The following is a 27,341-nucleotide window of genomic DNA, read 5'->3' on the forward strand; positions in this document are numbered from 1 at the left end:
ATCAATCTCTTTCTTTGGGATATCACTTTCTTTATGAATAATGTGTTTCATTCACTTAGTTGTATTACTACGGAATTTTTGTGAATATGGCTATTCGGTTGAGAAGCTTTTATCATCCAGTCTACTGTCAAAAAATCTGAAAGTTAGAGTTTATAAAACAGTTATATTATCGGTTGTTCTTTATGGTTGTGAAACTTGGACTCTCACTTTGAGAGAGGAACATAGGTTAAGGGTGTTTGAAAATAAGGTGCTTAGGAAAATATTTGGGGCTAAGAGGAATGAAGTTACAGCAGTAGGCCTATGGAGAAAGTTACACAACACAGAACTGCACGCATTGTATTCTTCACCTGACATAATTAGGAACATTAAATCCAAACGTTTGAGATGGGCAGGGCATGTAGCATGTATGGGCGAATCCAGAAATGCATATAGAGTGTTAGTTGGGAGGCCGGAGGGAAAAAGACCTTTGGAGAGGCCGAGACATAGATGGGAAGATAATATTAAAATGGATTTGAGGGAGGTGGGATATGATGATAGAGACTGGATTCATCTTGCTCAGGATAGGGACCAATGGCGGGCTTATGTGAGGGCGGATATGAACCTCCGGGTTCCTTAAAAGCCAGTAAGTAAGTATTCCTTCTTAATTCTTTATTATGTTATTAACTTTTAAAACACAACTGCAATATTAAGAAATAAAAATTGATGTTAGTACTTTTGTTTTACAGACAATATAGAAGACATAAAACAGAAAGAAGTCGTATAAAAATAACAACGTAAAATTTCACGTTCCGTTTGAAGTTTGTACACCACAGTTTTCTTAATCCAAAGGGCTGCTTATTCATATACATAATCCTTCCTCCTTCCATTCATAGCGCTTAACGCCCGCCCACGACATCAAGGTCAGAAAAATGCGCTTGCTTTGACATCACTGATCTAAGCTAATAAAATAGAAATCATCACATTACCAATGAATAGACATTCGTGTCCTAAACGGGATTCGAACTCTTAACCGTGGCTCCCAAGTTTTGCAGAAGCTGTGCGTTAATCACGAACGGCAACTGTTTATAATTACAATTTTGCAATGTGCTAGTTACCAAACGTGTCAGAAATTCTGCAATGAACAGCATATGATAAATCCTTAACTGCAAAGATCAGGACGGTTAATGAAGAAAACAGTGTAATGTTAAGTCAATGTGAAACCATGTTACAAGCTGCAGTCTGTCGTTAAGATTCCAAACAGTATAGCAGCAGTGATACATACAGTAACGTGATGCGCTCCAAGATAGGATTTCACGTTTTCTTTCAAAGCCACCAACCACACTGTTTGATGTGGTTCATGGTTTTCGACTAAACACTTCACTATCCAACTTACCCAAAAACAACTACAGAATAAGCGAATAAGACGTAGTGAACAACCAGCTCAAGTATATAACTACACCTTTCCCCAGATGTAATTGAAATAGCGACAAAGTTGTTTAAAAATGTAGAGGGAATAGGTTGAGTTCCTGAGCCGGATGAAAGTAATCAATGGGGATCTGATTTTTATGTAATTACGTATTATATTCCTTTGAACCTAACCGTATATAAATAACAAATCTTTGCGAATCTTGTAATTACCATTAATATATTAAAATTTGATACTACATATTTACCCCACATTACACATTATGGCTTGGTATTACATAAATCTACATATTCAGGGGTTTTATTCATTTTTACTTCTTTAAAAGGAAAAAGAAAACTGCTGCTGGGGAAGCTTACAATTTGAAATAAGCCTTTTTACCTACCCGAGAAAGGATATATTTCGGGACGAAACATAACATCTAAGTTTCAGGAAGTAAAAGAGGCACTCACCCCTTACCGCCCACTGTAAATATGAATGAACAAAAGGCAACTTTTCTCATACAACTCCTCTGTACTGTAAAAATCAAGGAGGGAATAATCTCATACGCATAAGCGGACGACATAGTAGTAGGGTCTAAAGACCTTACAAAGTTAAAAGAAACAATAAACATCATGGTAAAATGGTGCAATGAAAACAAATTTGATATAAATGTGGATAAGACAGAAATGATGAAACGGCGGAAGAGCACCAGAAACAGTAGAAATTGTCATGAAGAAAAGAAAATTAAACATTGTACCAGACTACAAATATCTACGCTTAACAATACAAGCCAGCCCAGATACTGATATTATATATTTTCATGATTTTACATATTTTGGTACATATTCAGCTTATTTTTCTTATATAAATATGCACATATTTCACACCTTGATATTAGCACCTTGATATTACATAAAAATCCGGTCCCTAATAATCAACCTAGGAAGGAAAACCCTGAACAACAAACCCGCCATGAAGACGGGCTAGCAACCCACTTCAAGGTGTAGCTTTAGATTGTTCATAGATACCAGAATCTAGTCTCGGAAACTGAAAGAATACGAAGCAAAAACCAGAACTGATACAGTGAAAATTAAACAAAAAACCAAGCGCCTATGAAATGGAAATTTTGATGGCTATTCAAGGGGGAATATTTCATTGAATACCTAATGCGGAAATTAGATCAAATAGTAACATTCAAGACAGCAAAATATAGTAAAGACAGAAAAAATTATTGGAAATAACATCTAGATAGAATGGAGGCAGAGAAGAACCAAAGACAGACCTTTAGATGGAAAGAGAAGATGAAGACCTCCTAAAGAGATGGACGGAGAGGAGGAAGCTTGATGGGAGAAGCAAACAGAATGAATTCGTACACAGAAGAACAAGAAGACAAAATTTATTAAAGACACGGCTTTCTATTTTATCCACTACAAATTCCACTTAGATTTTCCGGTATTAGGCCTCGTCTTCGGCATGGAAAGCCGACGCAGAGAGAGAGAGAGGGAGGGAGGAAGGGAGGGAGTGAGAGAGGGAGAGAGGGAGATAGGGAGGAGTCCTCAGGAGGGAATTCCGGCTAGTTTATGGAATCGGTGCCCATTCAGCATCGTATGAATTTCGGGAGCTAAAATTTGTAATAAAATTATGTTCCGTAAGCTAGCTACAACGTCCCACGCATTGGCGTCGTGGTCTAAGGCACTCTGCCTAGGACTCGTGTTACGGAATGCGCGCTGGTTCGAGTCCTCATGGGGAAAGAAATTTCCTCATGAAATTTCGACCAGTGTATGGGACCGGTACCCACCCAGCATTGTGATGCACTTCGGGAGCTACGATAGGTAGCGAATCCGGTTGCGAATGCCAGCTATAACGGCTGGGAGGATCATCGTGCTAACCACACATACCTCCATTCTAGTTGGATGATCGTCCACCTTTGCATCGGCATGTGGGCATGAGGCCAGCAGCCGGCTGGTCGGTCTAGGCCCTTCACGAGCTGTAGTGCCATGCATTATTATTAAGCTAGCTACAACAGTTGAGGAATCATCTTGCTGATTATACGATACTCTCGTACTAGTTCATCTCTGCCTAGGCGTATACACGTAATGCCAGCAGTCGGTTGATCGGTCTTGGCCCTCCATGGGCTGTCGCGCCATGAATATAATAAGACTTAGGAATTAATACACGTGGTAGGCTACAGATAATGCTTAGTCTTCCAATTTTATTTTTCTTTAATCCCCGATTTGAAATCACGATCCTACTCACGAACGGTTGCAACTCATGGCGAAACAATGAAAGAACATTTTACAAAGACTCCTAAACTATGAGTTTCAAAGAGAATTATTACTCTATCTGGGACAATTTCTATTCTGACAAGGTTTTCCTGAGGCAGATGGAACTCGGTATGCTAAATGAAAGTACGACCACAAGTCGCGTAGACAGTCTATGTGATGACACAATTTATTTCCTAGATTTCCGTAGCATACTTGAAAACTGAGTTGCCTACATTGGTTAAGGTAGTAGTGTTATTTATTTTAAAGTAAACTGGTGGTTTTCTGACGACTGTATGATAAGAATAACGTCAACTTAATGAAACTGCAGCTGAAAGCTGAAAAAGTAGCGTTTGTGTGAACAGAATCGCAATCGCTAGCGCAGCACGAAATAAACGCACTGCTCGCTACATCTGGCTGGTGTGTGGACACGACGCGCAACTTTGCAGCTGCAGTAAAAAAGTTAAACAACAAAAGTAGCGACGTGTGACCGTACCTTAAGGCTGAACTGTGAAAAAGATCAAACGCTGACAAGGGTAAATTTCCCAAGGAAAACAAATTAAATGCAATGAATCACTCTTTCCGAAATATGAGCACATTAGTTCAGCCATTCTAAGATACAATATACACTGTATGAATCATTTTCACATTTTTGTTACTACTGACTCACTAAAGATGTAAAATAATAAGGCAATGTGAGTAGTAAATTTTGCTCAATATTATTATTCCTTACTGAAACATGGAATAACGTGATTCATGCTTTTATGCACTAAGTGAACTTCATGTTTCTGAAGTGTTTTTCTCAACAGAATTGCCATATTATTCCATTTATTTCAGTGATGATGATGATGATGATAACAGCAGGCTATAATAATAATAATAATAATAATAATAAAAATGATTTTCACTTGGAAACTAAGAAAAGTCTACCTATTCGGATACGATCCAACTATTTGCTCTCGTGCGTCCTATCCATAAATTTATCACTGCTTTAAGCTAAACTACATGTTTGGAATATAACATAAACTATAACATTCGTTAATTTGACGAAGTATGTAAATTATTTTTCCACTGCCTATTATCAAAATTTACCTTTTCATTACTTACAACAAACTTATTTACAAATTGCTTTTAAGGAACCCGCAGGTTCATTGCCGCCCTTACATAAGCCTGCCATCGGTCCCTATCCTGTGCAAGATTAATCCAGTATCTATCATCATATCCCACCTCCATAAAATTAATTTTAATATTAACCTCCCATCTACGTCTCGGCATCCCCAAAGGTCTTTTCCTCTCCCGTCTCCCAACTAACACACTATATGCATTTCTGCATTCGCCCATACGTGCTACATGCCCTGCCCATCTCAAACGTCTGGATTTAATATTCATAAATTATGTCAGGTGAAGACTACAATTCGTGCACTTCTGTGTTTATGTAACTTTCTCCATTCTCCTGTAACTTCATCTCTCTTAGTCCCAAATATTTTCCTAAGAACCTTATTCTCAAATACCCTTAATCTCTGTTCCTCTCTCAAAGTGAGAGTCCAAGTTTCACAACCATACAGAACAACCGGTAATATAACTGTTTTATACATTCTAACTTTCAGATTTTTTGACAGCAAACTTGATGACAAAAGCTTCTCAACCGAATATTAACAGGCATTTCCCATATTTATTCTGCGTTTAATTTCCTCCCGAGTGTCATTTATATTTGTTACTGTTGCTCCAAGATATTTGAATTTTTCCACCTCTTCGAAGGATAAATCTCCAATTTTTACATTTCCATTTCGTAAAATATTCTGGCACGAGATATAATCATATAGGCTACTTTGTTTTTTCGGGATTTACTTCCAAACCTATATTTTTACTTGTTTCAAGTAAAATTTCCATGTTTTCCCTAATCGATTGTGGATTTTCTCCTAACATATTCACGTCATTTTTCATTACATGAATTATTACAATAATGTATTTGGAGATTTTTAACTTATACACTCAGCATCCCCAAGATCCGAAAATTTGTTCATGGCACTGTCTGTGCATAGAAATGCTGTGCTATTTGACGGATTTTGTTCATATTGTCGGTAGCTACAGACCAATTAATTTTAAAAAATCCAAACTGCTACTTCCTCGAATAAGATTCTTACCAACCTTTTTATATCCCTTTTTTCTTGCACAAAATGAAGCGACAAATGCAATAATGTAAACATTGTTAAAAAATTTTCAGAGTAATTTACAGTAATCATACCTCCAACAGACAACTTTTAATACAAAAGATGGACCGTTTAAGTGACTGGTGGTTGTATGATTTCAAATAATCGCAGATTGCCGCTTAATGAGATTCATCTTAGCATATCCTAAAACAAAGAACTTGAACTTTTAATTAATATCGTAACCATGCACGAAAATAAATGAAGAATTCGTTACTCAAGCTACTAGTAATATCTTGAATGTAATACATAACTTACGATGATATTCACTTTCATTTATTTTTCCACTAATGATATGTTGCATCGGCCTGCTGCGCTAAGTTGCAATGATGTTCACTTTTAGTTGGTTATTTAACGACGCTATATGAACTACTAGATTAGGCCTATTTAGCGTCGACGGCACTGGTGAAAGCGAGATGAGACCGAGGATTCACCACAGATTACTTGACATTCGCCTTACGGTTGGGGAAAACTTCGAAAAAAAAAACCCAACCAGGTAATCAGCCCAAGTGGAAATCGAACCCACGCTCGGCCTCGGTAGCGTAGTTGGTATAGCGCTGGCCTTCTACACTCGAGGTTGCGAGTTCGATCCCGGCCCATGTCGATGGCATTTATGCGTGTTTAAATGCGACGAAGATTTGAACTTACAACCTCACGAACTTTTAGCTATTGCTCTACAAACTACGATAAGAGTTTTACTGCAGTCAGAATGGCATTGTAACGAGCAATGGTCATACTCCACTTGAGAACCTGTTATACAGTATATAGTGTTTGTGTTACAATATTCACTGTTTAAACACTCTGAACGATGTGTCTGTTTTAAATCTCGTATATGAATTATTTTCTCGGAAGATTTTAGTGATTAATAGTTGTGTTCTCCATTATAACTACTAGAGGAAAATACGCAATCTTTTGAACAAAGCCTGGCTGTACCGAGCGCTCACGGAAGTATACGATTCGAACTTAGTCTCTCAGACGCCGGCCACTTTCATTTTGATCAAGTGTACATCGTAGAGTCCTACTCTTGTACGGGTAACAAAGGAAAATATGTATTATAAATACACAAATACTTTTTCATAGAAATAAGTATTTATACTCACAATCAAATGCTCTTGAAAGAAGATGTGGGATTATTTTAAAATAAAATGAGTCTCTTCATTATCATAATGCTACTGCTGAAGAAGGAGGGAAAAGAAAGAAAACACTACTTTCAGAGTTAATTATTTCTGTTGAGTCTCAGCTCTATCGAATTATGTTAAGGGGAGAAGATGGTTTTTATATCATGGTAAACCAATGAATAATTTATAAAAAAAAAGTTTTAAATACACTTTTAATAAGTGAAAAACATATTCCATGTAATTTAATGCGCATTTATGTTTGTCAGTTATTGCGACGATATTTTTAACGCCCTAGCGCACATGGTTTTCAAGGGAATGGATGGTTAAATATGGTGGAAAAACAGTAAATCAAAAAAAAAAAATCTTAAAATAACCTTTGATATATAAAAAATATATTGCATGAAAGTTATGCGCATTTATGGCCTTGTTAGCTGCTGTGAAGCCATTTTTAAAGCTCTGGTGCAAAATATCCCACATCTTTAATTTTCTGCTCTATTCTCATACAAAAAGTTATATATCTTCTGAACTATCAACGCTATATGCACGATATTTGTAACACACATTTTTTAGACTACGAGGAATCTTTTCTCTGCAATTTGTTATTTTGATGCAATGGAAAAATATGTCTCCACATTTCTATAAAAGTGTCTCCAAACTTCATTCTTAAAATACAATTGTTTATCTTAAAATTATGGAAGCCAATATAAAAAATTGTGCCCCAGACATTTAAAAAACACGCTTTTAGCGGTAAAATGTCATAGAAATTTTGAATTTAAGTTCAGAAATATATTCATTTTAGTGAATTACTACATCCTGGAAGTCTTTTTCAAAATTAGGTCCTCAAAAATGTATTTTTTGTTTCAAAACCTAATCTCGAATTTAAGTTGTTGTTGCAGTGATATTTCTACATGCAAGAAATGAAAAATGTGCACCAATCAGGTAAAAAAATATATATATCATTCTCTCCCCTTAACCAGTGAAACTGAACAAAAAGTTACGATTGAGAATGGCTTGTTCAAGAGAGTACTTACTTTGACCATGCCCAGGTACTGCTTTCGTTTCCTTTCTCTGTCTCTTTCCCGATAGACATCAGCTCTAGTTTCTTCCTGGGTCCGTCTCTCTGCCTGTCGTTGGCGATCTGAATCAGAAAAGAGAAAGATTTGGCATCTTCTGCAGCATCCACATGCCTTGGATTCAAGACAATTATTCAAAGCAAATACTTAAAAATCAACGTATAATTTAATCTCGTGGGAAATCTCCGCAGTATCACATCCAAACGTCCAGAATTTCACGGGCTCACGATTGGAATTATTTAGATAGAGATTCGAATCAGAGATTGCAAAAACCTGTCTCATGATAGTATTTCAGAATGTTCGTGTAAAAATACAAGAGATTACAGCAGTTCTTACGTATGTGCATATACATTTAAAGGAGTTGCGTTCTTTTGTGGTACACTGATCTGACCTAAACGAGACTACATTTGAACCCATTTCAGAATTTTTCAATCTCTTAAATTTATGCAAACACACCAATTTTTAAACTTACAGTACATACATACGCGTTTCTATGTTATATTAACATACTTGCCATGTTTATACAAAATTTACATACATTTTTGTAAAGCTATTCTCACCTGACAAAACATCGAACAGACAATGCAACCGGAAGGCCATGAGTGATATTACCCTGATTATGAAACTTGTTACCATTCTTCTGAAACGCCAGAGATATTAAATATCAACAGACGGATTAAAATCTCAGACTTTTCAAAACCCAATTATAGTGAAAATAACTAACATAACAAAGAATACGTGAATTTCTTTTTCTTTATAGTTCGGTATATTCTCATGTCATTACTTTAAAATGTACTGTCAGTAGTACGAATAGCTCAAGCTTCAATCCAACATGACAACATAACTACAGAGCGTTTGCTTACATAATGTAGGCCGACCAGGCGGCGCGACCGGCACGAAGGCCATTCAACAAGCTGCAAACTGCCTCCCACACGCTCTGTAGTCCAGTTCAGTCTATCTATTGGAGTGGTTGTGTTGACGATAGATTGCGTGTTATTCTTCTGACTGTGTTAGCGAAGTTTTTAGATTTAGGAGTGGTTATGTTGACGTTATATTGCGTAATATTCTTCTGATTGTGTTATTGAAGTGTAGTGTAGGGAATGGGTGAGGATGATGATGAAGACGAAAAGGGGAGAAGGGGAAACCCGGTGCCGGATGACAACGAAGATGCCTGCAGCTTGTGACTAATGTTTTCAGACAGCGATCTTCAACCCATGACCCTTTCAATTTTATTTCTGTGGCTGTTCCGAATATGTTACATACATAATATTTTCTTGACTTACTGTTTTCTTTCTAGCTTAGTTATATAACTGGGAAAATAAAATATAACTACTTAGCCATTTACAAGTTTCCTTTTCTTAGCAGAATACTTCACAAACGTTCATGCAACCACACGAACTGTGAGGTTCACCTGCACCTCATTGATTTTAATTTCGTTCATTGTTTACAATAAGCTGAGACGATTGTTTTAAAAGGAGAATAAGACATGAGCTGTCGAGAATCGCAACCGCTTCATTTTATATATGGTGTTTATGATTTGTATATACGGGTCATTCGAAGATTAGTGGCAACACTTTCATTAGGAACAAATAATACTTATTTATTCACAATTGGCATACTTGTAATGTTCTTTATACCGTAGTTTTACTCCTGATTGAGTGTTAGAAAAGGCCCTATGGCCATAAATGTGCCAAGCTAAATAAAACCATTATTATTATTATTATTATTATTATTATTATTATTATTATTATTATTATTATTGCATATCTTAAAAGTAATCTCCTTCAGTACCACGTACCCGTCGACACATTCCTGGAAGGCGACGGTTGCCATCCACAGCATCACTTTGCTCTAAGCTTTTAATTGACTGTTCTAGAACTGTTATAATGGCCTGCCTATTTCTAAAGTGTGCCCCTCTCAGTGGTTCTTTCATCTAACGGTAGTTCGTAGTCGCAGAGACTCATTCGGAGAATACGGAGGATGCTATAAAATTTTACAGTTCCGTCTAAATAAATTAATCACTTGGGCAGCCACATGATTAGCATCGTGAACCTCAATGGGATGGATAGTCGAGAGATTCCAGTGGTTCTGGCGCACTGCTTGCAGTAAATAGCGTTTCAAAAGTGACTGCAATATGCAGCATCCATGACCATTATGAGGGATTAATACACCTTCATAATCATAAACAACGATAAACATAACTTTGAATGGGTCCTGCTATTATCTACATTTTTTTGGCCTTAGAGTATTGCGGGTAAGTCTTATTACAATCACTGCACATACAGTAGAGAATAAATGAGAAAATTAAGCCCACCTTATAACTTATAAATAACATATCAGGCACCACTCCATCTCATACTACCAGTTTACACTAGTCACCGCTAGGGGAATTGAAACTAGCAGTGTATGAAAGGGAAATTCAGTAACCAGTTCAGATAATATGAAAACTAAAGTCACAATATAATATCCATACTTACATTTTTTCTCTATTTCCTCGTCGTCCAAAAGAAGGGAAACAACCTCTTTTGGTTTCAGAGTGTCAGGTTTGAAGTTGCCACCACTGATTACCATACGTTGAATCTGAAATTAGAGATGTTAGAAAGAATTAATTATTATGTACAGCATTCTGAAACCAATGTACTGTACTGTTACAAAATAACGAACTAAATACTGTAGAAATATAAGACCCTTCATGTACCGTACTTTGAAACGTTAATCCCCAAATAATAACAAATATTAAATATTCAGTGACATCAAGATCCTTCTGTGTGAATCCGAAAATAAACTTCTGAAAAACGAAATTAAAACATAAAAATAGTATCCACTGAAGGAAAATATAAAAGCAAACAATTTCAGAAGATAAAATAGAAGAGGTGAAATATTTTAATTTCACAAATTTCAAAAGCTAAGTTAATGAGATATCATTATATAATGCAATAAACAAAATTTGTAAAATTTCTTAAGATCAGTAACAGAACGTAGATTAATAGAAAAAAAAATTTATCGACAGGAATTGTTTATTTTCAATTGAAAAGACAAAAGAAATAAATTGAGAGAAAATAGACCTGCAACTTGAAGATAACATAACGAAATAAATGTTAACATACAAACCAAGTAAAAGTACAACGCAGGGAGAACAACACTGACTGATACACAAATCTTAGAAAACAGGAATAGACATTCATGTTAACCCTCTATATCAGTAGTGTCAGAGCTGTAAGCTCCAAAACCGGTTGTGGAGCTAGAATCGGACCGTGAACTTGCTTATGTCTGTGGAAACACCGGAGCACGCAACGAGACTAGAGGAGCGCTCCGCTCCGTTTAGTCTCTGTCTGACAACGCTGCTCTATATTGTCGGTTCTGTTGGTGTTGGTGGTGGAGAAGACGAAGATCGTGAATTTATGTACTGTACGTTGTACCCAAAGGTTTAGATTAGCAGTTTCATCTAGAAAATGACTGAATTACATTTTTACAGATCAATAACAATGTCAATTTTCGGATATACTCGTATTACAGCGTACATCTGAATCACGATGACCATAGAATATGAACGAAAAATAACCACTAATTTTATAGAACAAATGAAATTTTTATGGGAATAACGATTCCCAATTTTAACTATGTAGTTGGCTGTAACTAATATAGACATTAATTTTTATTAAAAAAACACTGATATTGTTATCAACTAAACGATTAAAGAAGGGGATGGATTAACTATGGAATCGTCCACTGCTGTGGAGGAATAGTTAGCATGTCTAAACGTGAAACAAGCTGACCTAGGTTTAAATCCTTCTTGCGACAAGTTATGTGGTTAACAATTTTTTCCGTAGTTTTTCCTCAACCCTTTAAGAACAAATGCTAGGTAACTTTCGGCGGTGGATTCTTCACTCATTTCGCTGGCATTATAACCTTCATTTCATTCACATGCTAGATAACTATCGAAGTTGATAAAGCGCATCGTAAAATAAGTCATTACAAAAACTATGGTATCAGAGCTAACGGATCACGCAAACACAAAATAAGGTATGGCAGATATTCCAGCAGCATGAAAACGACAGACATACTCGTTTATACAATTTTAAATATATAGGCTATGTGCTTATTACCGTCAAAGTTACTTATCAAGAACAATCATTCAAGTTATTAAGTTATGACATAAGGTAATACATAGTGAAAGACGAAAGTTTTCGCCATAAGTATGGCATCTTCAGGTCTCATGGTGACGGAAACACAAGGTGAACACTTATATTTCTGATATGTATACAATCATTGGAGTATATGTCTGGACAAACGAAGTTGAAATGGTAACCAATACAAACACATATGGTTATGAACGCACGCATGACAACAAAATCTAAAATAACCAAGTACACAGCAGTAAAAATGACGAACAATGTGCTGGTGGTTAAAATGTTCAATAAGATAAAATAATTTGGCAGTCTTCAAATGCGTGTGGTCATGGATTACAATGTAGTGGAACATGCTGTGGTATACAAGTCGTTCATGTTGCTGTGTAATAAGCGGTATATGAATTCAAACTGGTTTGATTTCATCATGCAACTCATCTAAAAGAATCGATCTAGTAGTTTTTATCGTAACGTAGGCCTAAACTTATTTCTTATAACATAGACATTCATCATTTCTCTAAATTTCCAGAACTGGTAATAAATCTAAATATATGTTGGAGTGTACAGAGGAAGAAAATGAAACAAGAGTGACAAAGATCCATAGATATTAATGGCTGTAATTTCCGATGTCAGCAAATAAAACATTACAATAAAACTTCAACTCATATTTTGACATGAACAAATTATAAACCACTTTCACGAAATAGATCGCTGTTTTCTAGGAAGTAGGTTTAAGCTACAAATGACACATGTAACGACAAACGATTTAATCATACCAAATATCACGAATTATGATATGAAAGCATCTCATTTCCTGTTCAGTAACATCATTACGAACTTGTCGTATTTTTGTACCACTAACGTCGAAATTTATTTCTTTTATTACGATTCATATTCCCGCGAAATTTGTTTAAATCACGTTTTATTTAACGACGCTCGCAACTGTCGAGGTTATATCAGCGTCGCCGGTGTGCCGGAATTTGGTTCCGCAGGAGCTCTTTTACATGCCAATAAATCTAGTGACATGAGCCTGTCGCATTTAAGCACACTTAAATGCCATCGACGTGGGCCGGGATCGATCCCGCAACCTCGGGCACAGAATGCCAGCGCTATACCGTCTGTGCCACCCAAGGCGACTGTTTCGGTGAATAAAATATGTCAATTGACAGGCCTATACATATATTTTTATTTTTATGGTTTTATTCAATATGCTCCACTGCAGAAAACATAAAACTACGAGTACGTGCTACTGGGATAGTTCTACATTTTAAAAATATCACTATTAGTCTAGCTACACATGCTGAATCACTGGATCAGTCTTTTCCGAAAATCTTAAAGGTTGAGTCCAAAATTACATTTTAAAGGATATAAAATTTAGGGAATTCTTCGTTATCTACAGTTAGAACATTAAAAAAGCTTCTCTATCTTAGAATTACGTTGTTCAGCCTATAAAACCACTCATTCTTTCAATGTTTACTGCCCAAGGGCAAGTCCTTCATTGCAAACCCAGCATTCTCCAATTTTCTCTCTTTCCCGAGTTCCTCTTCATCACCGCATACGATCCAATAAGTCTATCTTCTTCTACCCCGAACTTTTTCCACAAATATACCAATAATGAAACGAGACAATTATAAATTTTATTACCTACCACAACAATGGCGCTAAATGGAAACCACCTTACCGAGTTCTAACCCGCTTATGATATGGATGATCGTTGTCAACGCAATATTTTCCGAAGCCTCCTTGGTAATGCTGACGGCACGACACGGTAGTCCCTCGCTATGTCTTTTCAGAATTTTCGCTGCGTTTCCAATTATTGTAACAGATGAAAGGACAATAAGAGACTTATTTCGATACAACAGTGGTAGTTTACTTCCCGACGCTACGTCGTTTGGGTTTAGTGTATGCACTGATGTGTGAACGCACGAATTAATTGGGGGGGGGGGGGTCTCTGCCTTCCGCGTCACTTTGACACATGTCCATCATATCACGTTTCGGCGACTACAATGACAGGTGGGTGGCCTGCCAAAACACGACTTCCATTGCAGTGCACACGTGTCTTCAACGTGTTACAACCAAAGAGATGTAACAAAGAAAGAATTATGCAGAAATACTGTATACATATTAGGGACAAAAACTTCAATATTGTATCATATCACGTAAGGTTGAACATTAGAAGAACCGTGCTTTTATTTTCTTATTATGCAAAGTATGGAGAGAAGGATTGTGAAATTGCAAAAGTCGATTTAGAGTTTATCTCGAAGTACGAGACATAAAAAGCTGTTTCGGGCATGCAGTCCGTGTACTGCGATTTTTCTTAATTATTCGTAAGATTCTTTCCATAATATTCAGTATCTAGGATATCGATTTTCCCGGGAGTCTTGAACATGAAATATATACTTTTTTATTTAGGATTTTCTACAGTGCTGTAGTTTTCCTCAATCAAACAAACTTGTAAACCAATTTGTTTCCTCCACATTTCCCTAGCCACCGCATCTGTATCTTGTAATTCTTTCAGCCCCATACACCTTCTCACTCCTTCCATCCACACAGGAAATATAACATTTTTAGTAAAAATTAATGGAATCTTATTTTAAATCAAAAACAAATAATGGCGGTTAAATTAAAATAAAACAAAACTTAACAAGTTTTCTTGCATACGGGCTATTCCATATGAAATCGATCAGTAAAAAACCTCGCATTTTTTTAATATTCTAATTTTTTCCCTATTTATACAAGGTGCTGAGGACAGTGCATTTTCAAAAATATACTATCGAAAGTCAAACGGTTTTCGTACTATTGAGCGACAAATTTAGCGTATTTTATAAAAACAAGCCTCTTTCAGCGCTCAGAACTCTGGAACCATTTACTGCAGAACATTGAACGAGAGCTCATTTTGAAGCTGTTATTTGGTAAGTTATGTTAAGAAGTGATCCTTATTTTTATTGTATACAGAGAGACAGATAATCTGATTTTACTTACTTTTAGGCTTTTTGGCCATTTGTAAAAATGTACAAAAATATTGAGAAAAAACATTGCATTATTAAGAGGGATTCGGCATTGTTTGCTTAGTGGCTAGGCAATAAGTTTTGAGGGTATTAAATAGATTATTTTCACACGCCTAGACTTGAACGGCGCAGTACCGCACGCACTGGCCGAGAGATGAAGATAAGCGAGCGTGGGGCGTCATTTTACTCCTGTGTTTAGAAAAATTGTGATAAAGCTAGCCCAGCTATGCGCTACTAGACGAAACATCACGTGTTTGTCTCCTGGCCTTGATTGTCTCGGCTAGCTCCTACCTCACAGTCAGCTGGTTAGTTCACGCGCGTACTATTTATTTTCTTTATTTAATATTTTCAATACTTTCTTATCAAAGGTGCACCAGTAAAAAAATATGTTTATTTGTACTTTCAATGCGAAATCTAACCATATATTTTAAAAATATTTTTTCGTGGTCAAAGGCGTCTTAACGAAGAAAAATCTAAATTTCTCCATTTCCATAAAAAGCAAGAAAAACTGTTTACATGTCAATATAAACTTTAATTTCTCAGCATCAAAATAAACCATGATTTTGATCATGGGTGAAAGGGTTTCGGAGCCACAACAGTTCAAAGTTGCTAATTTTATGAAACTACGATAAATTTAAATATTTTAAATTTAAACACTATGAAGTTCTGATGCCTCAAACTTTGTACAAAGCATTGTATCACAGTTGTCAACGGACAGAAAAAGTTTCATTGTATTAAAAAATTGCAAGGTCAATTTTCTCTATATTTCGGTCGATTTGAGATGGAATAGCCCCTATGTAGAATAAGTAACATATGAAATGGTATAGTTCATATTTTATAGAGAAATGATTCCTCCACCTGCATAGCTTAACTTCAGACGTTTAGACTATTTGATTTGTTTCGACTTCAGGGGAGATTTAATCTGTTATATCCATCTTAATTTTATATTTTTCATTATTTTACCCTACCATTAAATAACTACACAAGACAGGCACCCCATTTTAAAGAATGAATGATTGCTAGTTATAAACCCCTTCCTACGCATGAGTGAATTTCCAAAGACGCAATTAATGTTAAAGAACATATGAGCCACCAACGCAGCTCAAATGATAGCACATTTTCCTGTTTATTCAGGGTTATCTTCAGGTGTGGGTTCGATTCCCACTTCGGATGATTACCTGGTTCAATTTTTTCAGAGATATTTCTCAACTGTAAGGAGAATGTCAGGTAATCGATAGCGAAACGTCGGCCTAACCTCGTCAAATGCCATCTAGTTATCACCAATCTCATCGACGCTAAATTTAATAATGTACTCTAGTAGTTGATGCAGCATCACTAAATAACCGACTAAAAAAAAGATCTATGGCTACTTATAAAAACTATTCAAATTGTAAATTTATAATGTTATATAGGCAGGGTGCCTAATGTTTTGGGACTATAATGAATTCCTGTTGTGTACAACAAAGGAAACGGAAAATTCAGTTTATTATTTCAGTATACGTAAATAATTTCATTCCCTCCGTACGATATAGACATGATGACAATGGACTGAAACCCTAACACTGTAGAAAGAGAGAACGCGCACGAAATACTTGAAGGCGCTTAGTTGAGAAAGACGTAGACAGAAAGTAGTCTACTACCACTACCACTACTATTAGAGAGAGTAAAACAAACTAATATATATGGTAATCACTAAAACAAAAAGGATCCCCAATAGCCTCAAAATAAAAAAATTATACTTTTGAAACAGACAACCAGTTCAAATATCTTGGTGTTTTGATAGACAATTCTAATGACAGAAAACATGAAATACTTAACAGACTACACAATGCAAACAAAACTTTTTATGCTGTTCACAAATTATTATCTTCCCGTTTTTTAACCAGAAATTTAAAAATTATGTTGTACAAAACACTAATCCAACCTCTACTATTATATGGATCGGAAACATGGAACTTAAATAAAAGGAAAAACACAAATTAGTGGTTTTTAAAAACATAGGGTTGAGGAAAATTTTTGGCCCAATTTTGACCCACTTGAAAACAAGTCGAAAATTCGGCATAATAATGATATTCACACACTTTATAATCAATCGTCAAGTTTAGATGTAATACGGACCAGAAGATTACAATGGACAGGTCATGTTATACGTATGGATGACTCCAGCAGCGTAAAACAAACATACATATATATATATATATATATATATATATATATATATATGAACATCTTTAACAACACAAGGCCACAGGAAAGATCTCGAAGTACAGGAAAAGATGAAATTCAGAAGGAATGCATGGAAATGGGAATTATCAACTGGGAGAAACTAGCAAAAGACAGAATAAAGTGGAAGCGTTTTGTGAAATCGACATGCTCAATAATGTCCTTTAATTGACTGTTTGATTGGTTGAATGATCGATTGATTGAATGATTATTACTACTACTACTACTACTACTACTACTATTATTATTATTATTATTATTATCACCACCATCATTATGGCTATTGTGTAACTAATTTCAAATGTAAAATGTAAGCATATGTCTCTTTTAGTAATAGCCTAGATCATACATACCCAGATTGCTTGGTCTTATAGGCTCTAACGATAACAACTTTTGTCAGGTTTACTATGCTGTCATGTAGTTGTTACATAAGGAGTCACGTCATAACTCCCATTTGAATTGCATTAGCGACTGTACTGCCATCTCGTGTTCGTTTACGGCGGACGGGTGGCGGTCCTAGCGGTTGTTCTCTTCAAAGTGCTACCGATTTTAACATAGGGATGAGCAATCTGTTATATATATATGATCTAGGGTAATAGTTGCTGAAAATGAACTATAAATGACCTTATCACTCGCAATATGAAGGAAGTGAATTGTTGCAAACGCATAAAACGTACGAGTAAGTACGTGCAAGGTACGAATTAGCGGGGGTATGGGCGGATTTCCCCCCCTGTTGGAAAGTTACCCCCCCTCTCATAAATTCATATTAACATCCCTGCCAGGGACAACTTCTATCTCCCTCACAAAATATAATTGTTTTAATACGAGTATATGTACTTTATAAATTATAAAGTATGCAAAGAAAATAATATTGATGTATTATCATCACCAGCAAGTTGACAACAATCAATAACTTAGGAACTACACATCTTATCTTAAGCCTGCTCATGGATGTAATTACTATTATGATCAAGATGTAAGACAAGCAACTCAGTGCGACCAAGAGTTGAGCCGTATACAATGAGGATAATAATAATTTTATGTATGGTATTCTTCATCTAGGATTCTATCCCTCCCTCATCAAAAATCTTAATTCGCACCCTGAGTATGTGTTATTTAAAAAAAAAAAAACATACATTTACTCAGCCGAAGCGAAAATCGAACCCACGTTAGAGTCCAGATTCGAATCAAGAGTTCAGCTCGTTACCACTGAATTACACCGGTGTCTGTGGGGAAACTGACTACAGAGTAGACGCAATTACCGTTTCCCCTAAAAAAAATCTTACATATCAATAGTATTCTTACATTTCGCCACTGGGAGAGTAGTGTATACGATATCCTCCATGCGCATCGTTAAGACTGATGGGCATAGTGCCAAAATGGCATATAATCCGTTTAATAAAAATGTCTGTACTATTGGTCTACACACATCCTGTCACTTTGTAGCATTTGGTATAATACACTCTGTGCGAGATCACACTCAGTATATGGTTATGGATGCTTACCTCGCTTTTTTCTCTTGCTCGTTGTAGAATTCTTTCCTCGATGCTTCCTTTGCATATCAGTCGATACACGGTCACCTGTTTGGTTTGACCCAGTCTGTGCGCTCGATCCATTGCTTGCTGATCCACTGTAGGATTCCAATCGCTGTCATAGAAGATAACCTGGAACATAAATGGAAAACAAACTTTCAATTAACACCGATCCTAAATGAGATATTTAGTTACAGGCCTACGCCTTCTGAGTGTACAACATGCTCCCTCTTACTTTTTTGTTCGATTCCACAATCTTTCTCGCTATCATAACTCAAATGCTCGGTCACAATATTATAACACGCTAGAAATTCCACTCCACACATCATCTCTGTATTCTTCATCTATCACTGTTGCTACTTCTCGTCATTGGAATTCTCTGCCGCCTGAAGTCACGGGCTGCCGAACTATGATTTCTTTTAAATGTAAATTACAAGAATATCTTATGCTGAGTTGCCAGACCTAACGCGTTGAAAATATTTAATCCAATGTATTCCATTGTGTTTATTTTTATTTTTTGTTTCTTATTTTTATTGTGTAATCATATAAATCGTGTTTATTTATCACTTAACACCAATATGTACTCCACTGTGCTGTTTTTTTTTATTATTTTTATTTTTATGTGTATATTTTATTCAATTGTCGGTTTATCGTTTAATTATGTGAATTCTACTTACTTATTATTTAATACTAATATGTTTTCCAATGTGTTTATTTCTATTTTTATTGTGTACATCTTTTATTGAATTATCGGCTTCGGATTTTATGTGATTCGTATTTGATTCTAACAACATTAATATGTATCCATTGTGTTTATTTTTATTTTATGAGGTAAATTTTTATGTAACTATCTCTTTTGATCTCAATACGTAAATCGTATCTGTATGTAATTTCTTAAATTCGATTCAGTTGTATGTTCAACTATGTAAGCAAGTTTTAATCCTGGCTGAGTGTAAGAGAAGGCCATACGGCCTTAACTCTGCCAGGTTAAATAAAGCCATTATTATTATCATAATTAATAAATAGGAAAACTCAATGAGTTAAACGTTAAAAAAACGTTACATTAAAATACCCCGAAAGAGCAAAGCTCGTGGAGGTGCATTTGCAATACGGAGATATTAGATACTCGGGTAGTTTTCTAATGGTCACCAGATCTTACACATCTCTGTACACTAGTGTTCTCGCCAACAAAGTGTTCGCGATTGGTCCTGTCATGTTTCCCGCGACATCAGAACCGGATGATAATTGTGGATATTAAACAGAGGAAGCTATAGGTCATCTTCATTTGATACTGTACAAGGTGATGATGAGTACAGGGTCCAGCGCCGAAAGTTACCCAGCATTTGCTCTTATGAGTTGAGTGAAAACCCCGGAAAAAACCTCAACCAAGTAACTTGTTCCAACCAGGATTTGAACCCGGACCCGTTAATTTCACGGTTTAAACGTGCTAACCGTTACTTCACAGCGGTGGATCAGAGTTTAGTTAAGAGTTACAGTAGGACGTCCAGATATTTAATCTAATTCGTATTGTGTCACTAGATCCATTAAAATTTAAAAGGTACTCTGCAACCTTATGAGATTTATTTTAATGTTGTAAAATACAAAATGGAGCAAAACTTACGATATACAGTTACGCCGGAATTTTTACATCGGCGACAACACCAACACAAGAAACACACATCAATACATGTTCTTTGTTCAGTCTCCGCACATTGCTGTCGTCTTGGTTGTAAAAAAGACCTGTTTTTACGAACGCATCATCCGACAGTATCGGTGCTACGTAGCGGTTTAGCAAAGTTTTGTTCATCCTTCAATTTTGTCTCTTAATAACACATTTTTCTATGTATGACATACAGTGCAAGTCTTACGAATATGAAATAGGGGTACAAATATGAAATAAATGTGATACACGACCTGAGACGAGTTGTATTCTAGTGGAAGCCTTCCAAATTACTACTCACTGATACTCTCTTTCGCGGGAATTTGTTAGTTTGCAGTTAGAAGCTGACTGTCGAAACGTGTATCATTATTGCGTTTTCGAGAAAAGAGAAAATTTTGGCTGTAAGTTCTTTTTTTGAATCTACACTGTTATTCCTCAATGTTAATGATACATGTATAACCTTTAAAAAGAAATAATCTACGTTTATAGTAATGTGTATTTAACTGATTTCGTTTTTAAATTATATGTTTTGAGGTAGGCTAAAAGCTCAACTGCTTATTGTGGTCTGCCAATATGAAATTGAACACAAAGTTGACAATCTACCGAACTACTTTAGAGCCGATTTTAACATATAATGTTGGCAACTTATGGCAAGAGGTAAAGGGGAAAATTAAGGCCGTTGAAATGGATTACTTGCAACGGTCATGCAGAATCTCGCGGTTTGAACACGTACGAAAGGAAAAGATAAGACAACTGATTAACTTAGAAAGTACAGTGATTGACTGCATTAAACAACGACAGTTGATACGGTACATTCATGTGATGAGAACGAGGGATGAACGATGGCCAAAAAAGTTCTCCAATACACAGCACCATATATGGGGAAGAGGGAGAGGAAGACCTAGAACATCATGGAAAAATGAATTGAGGATGGTATGAACACCAAGATAAGAACGAGTGGCAGTTGAAATGCGGGATACGGCGAAGACTGTAGGACTCCTGATATATTCAGCCCAAGGACAGGGCTTCCACTGCAAACCCAGCTTTCTCCAATATTTCCTATTTTCTGTCTTCCTATTTGTCTCATATGATACATATATCTTAATGTCGCCTATAATCTGATATCTTCTTCCACCACGAACTCTTCTCCCGTTCACCATTCCTTTCAGTGCATTCTAAAGAAAGCAATTTCTTCTCAACTAGTGACCCAGCCAATTCCTCTTTCTCTTTCTGATCAATTTCAGCATAATTCTTTTTTCACCCACTCTTTCCAACAGAGCTTCATTTCTTATTCAGTCTGTCCACTTCACACGTTCCATTCTTCTCCATATCCACATTTCAAACGCTTCTATTCGCTTCTCTTCACTTCATCGTAATGTCCATGTTTCTGACCCATACAATGCCACACTCCATACAAAGCACTTCACTAGTCTCATTTCTTTTTTCCAGAATTCCGCAGAAGAAACTCCTTTTTCTATTATAAGCTTCCTTTCCCATTGCTATTCTTCTTTTGACTTCCTGGCAGCAGCTTATGGTACTGCTTATAGTACATCCCAAGTATCTGAAGCTGTCTACTTCCTCTACTGCCTCATTTAGAATTCGCAAGTTTATTGTATTTTATTTAGAAACTGTAGAAATTAATTATAACCATAAAAGACTAACAACTAATCCATGACGTGGAAAATAAAAACGCCAGCTGCTTCTAGATCTCGACCAAGAGCACGTGCTATGTGAAATTATTATTGTTGCCCATTCGGTGGAAACTAAAGCATGCATTATACGAACGAAGCTTATACGAGTACAAATATAACTCGCTACATTCAGTCTCACAACACGAGTTCGGACACGTTTCTCTAGCACATAAATCTCATTGAGAGTGACAACAAGGGAGTGGGAGAGAGAGGAAAGAGAGGTATGCAAATATAATATTCCCCAAGTGCAGTTCCGAACGTGATGCAACAATCATTGGTTCGCATATTATAATATCCTATAGTCCCACCACACAGCAAGTTCTAACAACGCCTTCATAAAGAGGGACGTACTCTCGAGTACAAGGGATGGGTTAGTGGACATCGAAGGGGATGAAATGTCTTTTTTAAGGCCACTTAGGATCAGATATCGCTGAGGGGTCAGAATGGTACTAAGTGCTGATTCAAGCAAGATAAAAAGCCTGTACCACACGTGGCAATATAGAGAAGACACTGAAAAGCAGATTGCGTAGACTTTCAGATGCTGACTTTCCACTATTTTTTAATATAGCAAAATGCAGTTAAAAACATTGTAATAAACGCATAACACTGGATCTGACGAAAATATACTGTATGTTCCGTCATTCCCTCAATACGTGTTGGCTATTTTGGAAATTATAAATATCTAGGCATATGACGTTAACTAAGCGACTCAAACGTCTGTTTTATACGTTGGAGACCTTAGTTTGAGCCCCAGCGAATCTAAGCAAAAATTGTATTAGACAATAGCTATGTATGTCCATATCGATTTCTTTCACGGCAGGCGAAATTCCTTCAGCACTGCTACCATACGATATATTAAGTACGAACACTCCTACTAGGAGAGCTGGATCTGCAGCCCGGAGATAACACAAATTTAACATAGGCCTAAGCCAGGCATTTACCTAACGGTCACCAGATTTACATATCAACCAAGCCAGGGAATCGGGTTTCCCCCCTTGGCGTTATTTATAGGATCATGGTCGTGGGCGTTTCACAGCGAAAACTACATACCTTGCTGGTCATTTCTACCTGGTATTGCTGAAGTAATTTGTAAACTTCAGGGAAACGGGAGAAACCCGATGGAAACATTTTGTCCATAACAAGATACCATTCCAGTCAATACCTGAGTCACAGACTGATAAGCACGAGCTCACACTTCTCTATATCTCATTAAACTTGATATTACCAATTTTTTCTTCTTCACCTGTCTCATGGGTTAATTTGTATTTGATTTCATGATATGTTTTTGTGAACTTCACACTAGCTACTTGGGAGAATGGAACAGTCTTGTAATTTAACAGCTTTGCAGTTGCTGAAAAATCCTTGAAATCTTCTGCTCTCATTTGTATTTCTAGCACTGAACTATCGTAAGGACAAAAGTCTACTGTTTTCTGGAATTATTCCATTCCCGTACTTCAAGATAGTTCACAAACTTCATTATTCGTCATATTTCACAAACTTCTCTACCACCGACACACAGTAGCGTGTGGTGATAAATAATCCTGGTGGTGCACAAATATTTATTATGATTATGATCATATTTTTATTATTATTATTATTATTATTATTATTATTATTATTATTATTATTATAGGTAGTAACTACTACATAACTATTAATATATGTTACGTAGGTATAGATTTACTTACATAATTTTGTTAGTCAAGAAATTGCAGTTAATTAGTTTCCAATGTAGGTCCAGTAATAGCAAAGTATAGTGTTCAATTTCCATTGCAGCATACTGTAAATAATATTGTTTTCGCTATATTGCGTTTTATAACACAGTTCACACGTTCACAAGCATTCGATTCGTGTGTCGTCTCATAAGCCTTAACTGCTAAAAAGTCAGCAGTTTTCTTTATTTCTTTGAAATCTCATCATAGCATACATCAAAATGGCTTGAAGGACTTCGTTCTGTATAGTGTTTGATGTCCTCTTAAACACTGTTCCTCTTTCCAGATGTTCCTTAAGAGTGTGTCTATTTTTTTATTTGGTTATTTTACGACGCTATATCAACATCTAGGTTATTTAGCGTCTGAATGATATGAAGGTGATAATGCCGGTGAAATGAGTCCGGGGTCCAGCACCGAAAATTACCCAGCATTTGCTCGTATTGGGTTGAGGTAAAACCCCGGAAAAAACCTCAACCAGGTAACTTGCCCCGACCGGGATTCGAACCCGGGCCACCTGGTTTCGCAGCCAGACGCGCTGACCGTTAATCCATGAGTGCGTCTAATTCAGAACTGAAATTGATGAGGCCAAGAAAAATACTAGCGTTTAAAGATGAGTTTCCGTCTTCGTGACCTCTTGGCCAACTCAAAAGCTCCACAAAACCACACGCACATATCTGTTCTTGGTAACTTTATCATTGTGAAGTGCAACAATCCAATTGAATCCAATTGCGTCTGTATGTTTGTTTGACCCGACACTGCTAATATAACATTATTGTTGATGTGTGCAGCTGAAGAATCGTGTTTTTTAATTCTTTCTTTCATGTGCTTCAATTCAATCATATTTGAAGAACTATATTCAAAATTATTTAGTTATTACGCACAGTCCTAAATTCAAACAGAAAAATAAATAAAATTCATAAAACGTACTTATTTTTGTCAATAAATGTTCGCCGTCGAACAACTGGCAAGGAAAACAAAATACAGCGTCTTTTACATTGCAGCCGCATATTGCATTTTTCGTAAGTCCGAATGTTGAATTTTCTTGTCACTTCTCTATTACTGTTCTTCGTCACTTACAATTTTAATTCATGTGTAGGTCTACCCATCTTCTTTATTTTGATCTTTTCGTGTAAAGGTCTTATAGAAAATTACACATTTAAAAGATTTTGCACACTATTCATTGTAACATTTATGATGGAACGAGCTTGAGGACACGTCTGAAAGTGCTCCTAACCCCTCCTACGCACACTGTACTGCCACCCTACCATGCTCCAAAGCCTGCCAGTGAAACAGTACTACTGCGCATGCTCGAATAGAACAGTGTGCCGTAAGTGTTAAGCGGTAAACGTAAGTCCCAGGCGTCAACAAGACCAGTGTTATTTTTACATAGTATTATAATAAAGAATTATGTCGCTCACATAGTCTACTGCAGCTCATTGATATAAATTTAAAAACGTGTGTTATTTGAAGAGGTGGTGCACTGCTCCTGTGCTCCTTAAGAGAAATCGCCACTGCCGACACAGGAACAAACTGGAAACTACTGCACCATATAATTTTCTCATGAGACCAATTACATGTAATTCATCCGAACTTTTACTGGTAAATTTGTAATAACAACTTAATATCGTCGTAAAATAAGATGCAGCAACTAAAAACAGTCGATATGCCACAAATATATTTTGAGTGTAAATAATGAAGCAGAAAATAACATTTTTCTTAAATAATGCATCCACAATGTCATTCAAGAAAGGGGGGATTAATTAACTTCGGCAGTAGTGAAACGTGTTGAAAACTTTCATTTTACTACACGGATCAAAGATCCACGCAACGTTTCCACCACTATGAAGCTCTCATTACGAGTACTTGTTGAGATTGAGATACGTATTATATTTCACAATGCTTCCAGATGCATAACGGATAAGACTAGCGAGTAGCAGAGTTGAATTTTCACATGGTCGAAAAACATCCGATTTTTTTTCTAGAGCCCTGTAATGCAGGAACTCTTAGGCTGGAACGAATAGATGGCAGAGAAATTACCGTTTCTTGTTAATTTTGTTGAATGTTAATGTCATGTTTTATTTAACGACGCTCGCAACTACAGAGGTTATATCAGCGTCGCCGGATGTGCCGGAATTTTGTCCCGCAAGAGTTCTTTTACATGCCAGTAAATCTACTGACATGAGCCTGTCGCATTTAAGCACACTTAAATGCCATCGACCTGGCCCGGGATCGAACCCGCAACCTTGGGCATAGAAGGCCAGCGCTATACCAACTCGCCAACCAGGTCGACAATTTTGTTGAATATAAAGGGTCCAGCAGAATGATCTCCCCAATTAAAAATAACAAGAGTGCATAGATCCCTTCATCTTACAGAAGAATGTTTGCCATTTTGACATCACTTTGTTTTAAAAATAATATCGTCCAAATGCTTGCCTTCACACTACTCAAACAGTGGCTGTGCGTCCTTTTTCCTCAAAAAAGCAAGGTTCTATTATTCCAAATAGGGACATCTTATGCGAAGTTTTACCGTTAGATGGCAGGAGCGTTCCATGCGGGACAACATGTTGCAGGGCTATATTATGTCATATGCTACAGTTGATTACGTTCTCCTGCTTGCTGTTTTCTGTGCGTATCAAAATTATATTTATAATTATTTTGTATAATCTAGTATAATTTAATATAATTCAGTGTTTTCTTACCTCATAATTATTTTATTTAATTTACAATAAATAACAGCGTAAACTTGTATAATACTAAGCGATTCCCCTTAAGAGGTGGATGGGGAAATCTGCAGTATGCAGAATATAGATACGAGTAAATTGAATATTCATGAACCTAAACGAGAACTTTGAGAACGAGGTGCACGAATAAAAAAAAAAATAAAAAAATAAATAATAATAAAAAAAACTAGGAACTTTGTCGAAGATAAATATTACCCCTTTAATATAATTAGTACTGTAAATACCGTACGCTAAAAACAGGATATGCAGCCACCAATGTTTGTTTGTGTTTTTTTTTAAGGGAAGAGACTATCGAGATAGAATTCCTCGTATTTTTTTTCTCTAGGTGCAGAAAGATCAAATGCATTGTTTGATAAGGTGATATAATATAATCGCAGTAGTATCACGATTATTTCTGTGTTTTGTAGGTTAAGGACATGCAGTTTTGAATACTATGTAGACGATTTTGGAGCAAAAACGTGGTTTTAATAATTAGTCTACAGCACATTAAAAACATTATTCACGAAATGGATTTCACTATGGATCGTCCTGGATAATAAACATCCCAGTTAATCGAGAGTTTGCTGCGGCGTAAACTTCGGACACTCCTAGAAGTACTGAAGAT

The 27,341-nt window shown here is 36.3% G+C and overlaps 1 protein-coding gene across 1 annotated transcript in view; it reads right to left on the bottom strand.

Moving 5' to 3' along the window:
• Ino80 (chromatin-remodeling ATPase INO80) overlaps window positions 1-27,341 on the bottom strand; it is a 454,888-nt gene that overhangs the window by 144,670 nt on the left and 282,877 nt on the right. Inside the window, exons 24-26 of the mRNA XM_069824011.1 lie at window positions 18,907-19,065; window positions 10,521-10,623; window positions 8,002-8,108 (exon numbers count right to left, since the gene is read on the bottom strand). Coding sequence (XP_069680112.1) covers window positions 8,002-8,108; window positions 10,521-10,623; window positions 18,907-19,065 — 369 coding nt within the window. The remainder of the gene's footprint in view (window positions 1-8,001; window positions 8,109-10,520; window positions 10,624-18,906; window positions 19,066-27,341) is intronic.

This window comes from Periplaneta americana, chromosome 4 (genome assembly GCF_040183065.1).
Source record: "Periplaneta americana isolate PAMFEO1 chromosome 4, P.americana_PAMFEO1_priV1, whole genome shotgun sequence".
NCBI classification, from domain to species: Eukaryota; Metazoa; Arthropoda; class Insecta; order Blattodea; family Blattidae; genus Periplaneta; species Periplaneta americana.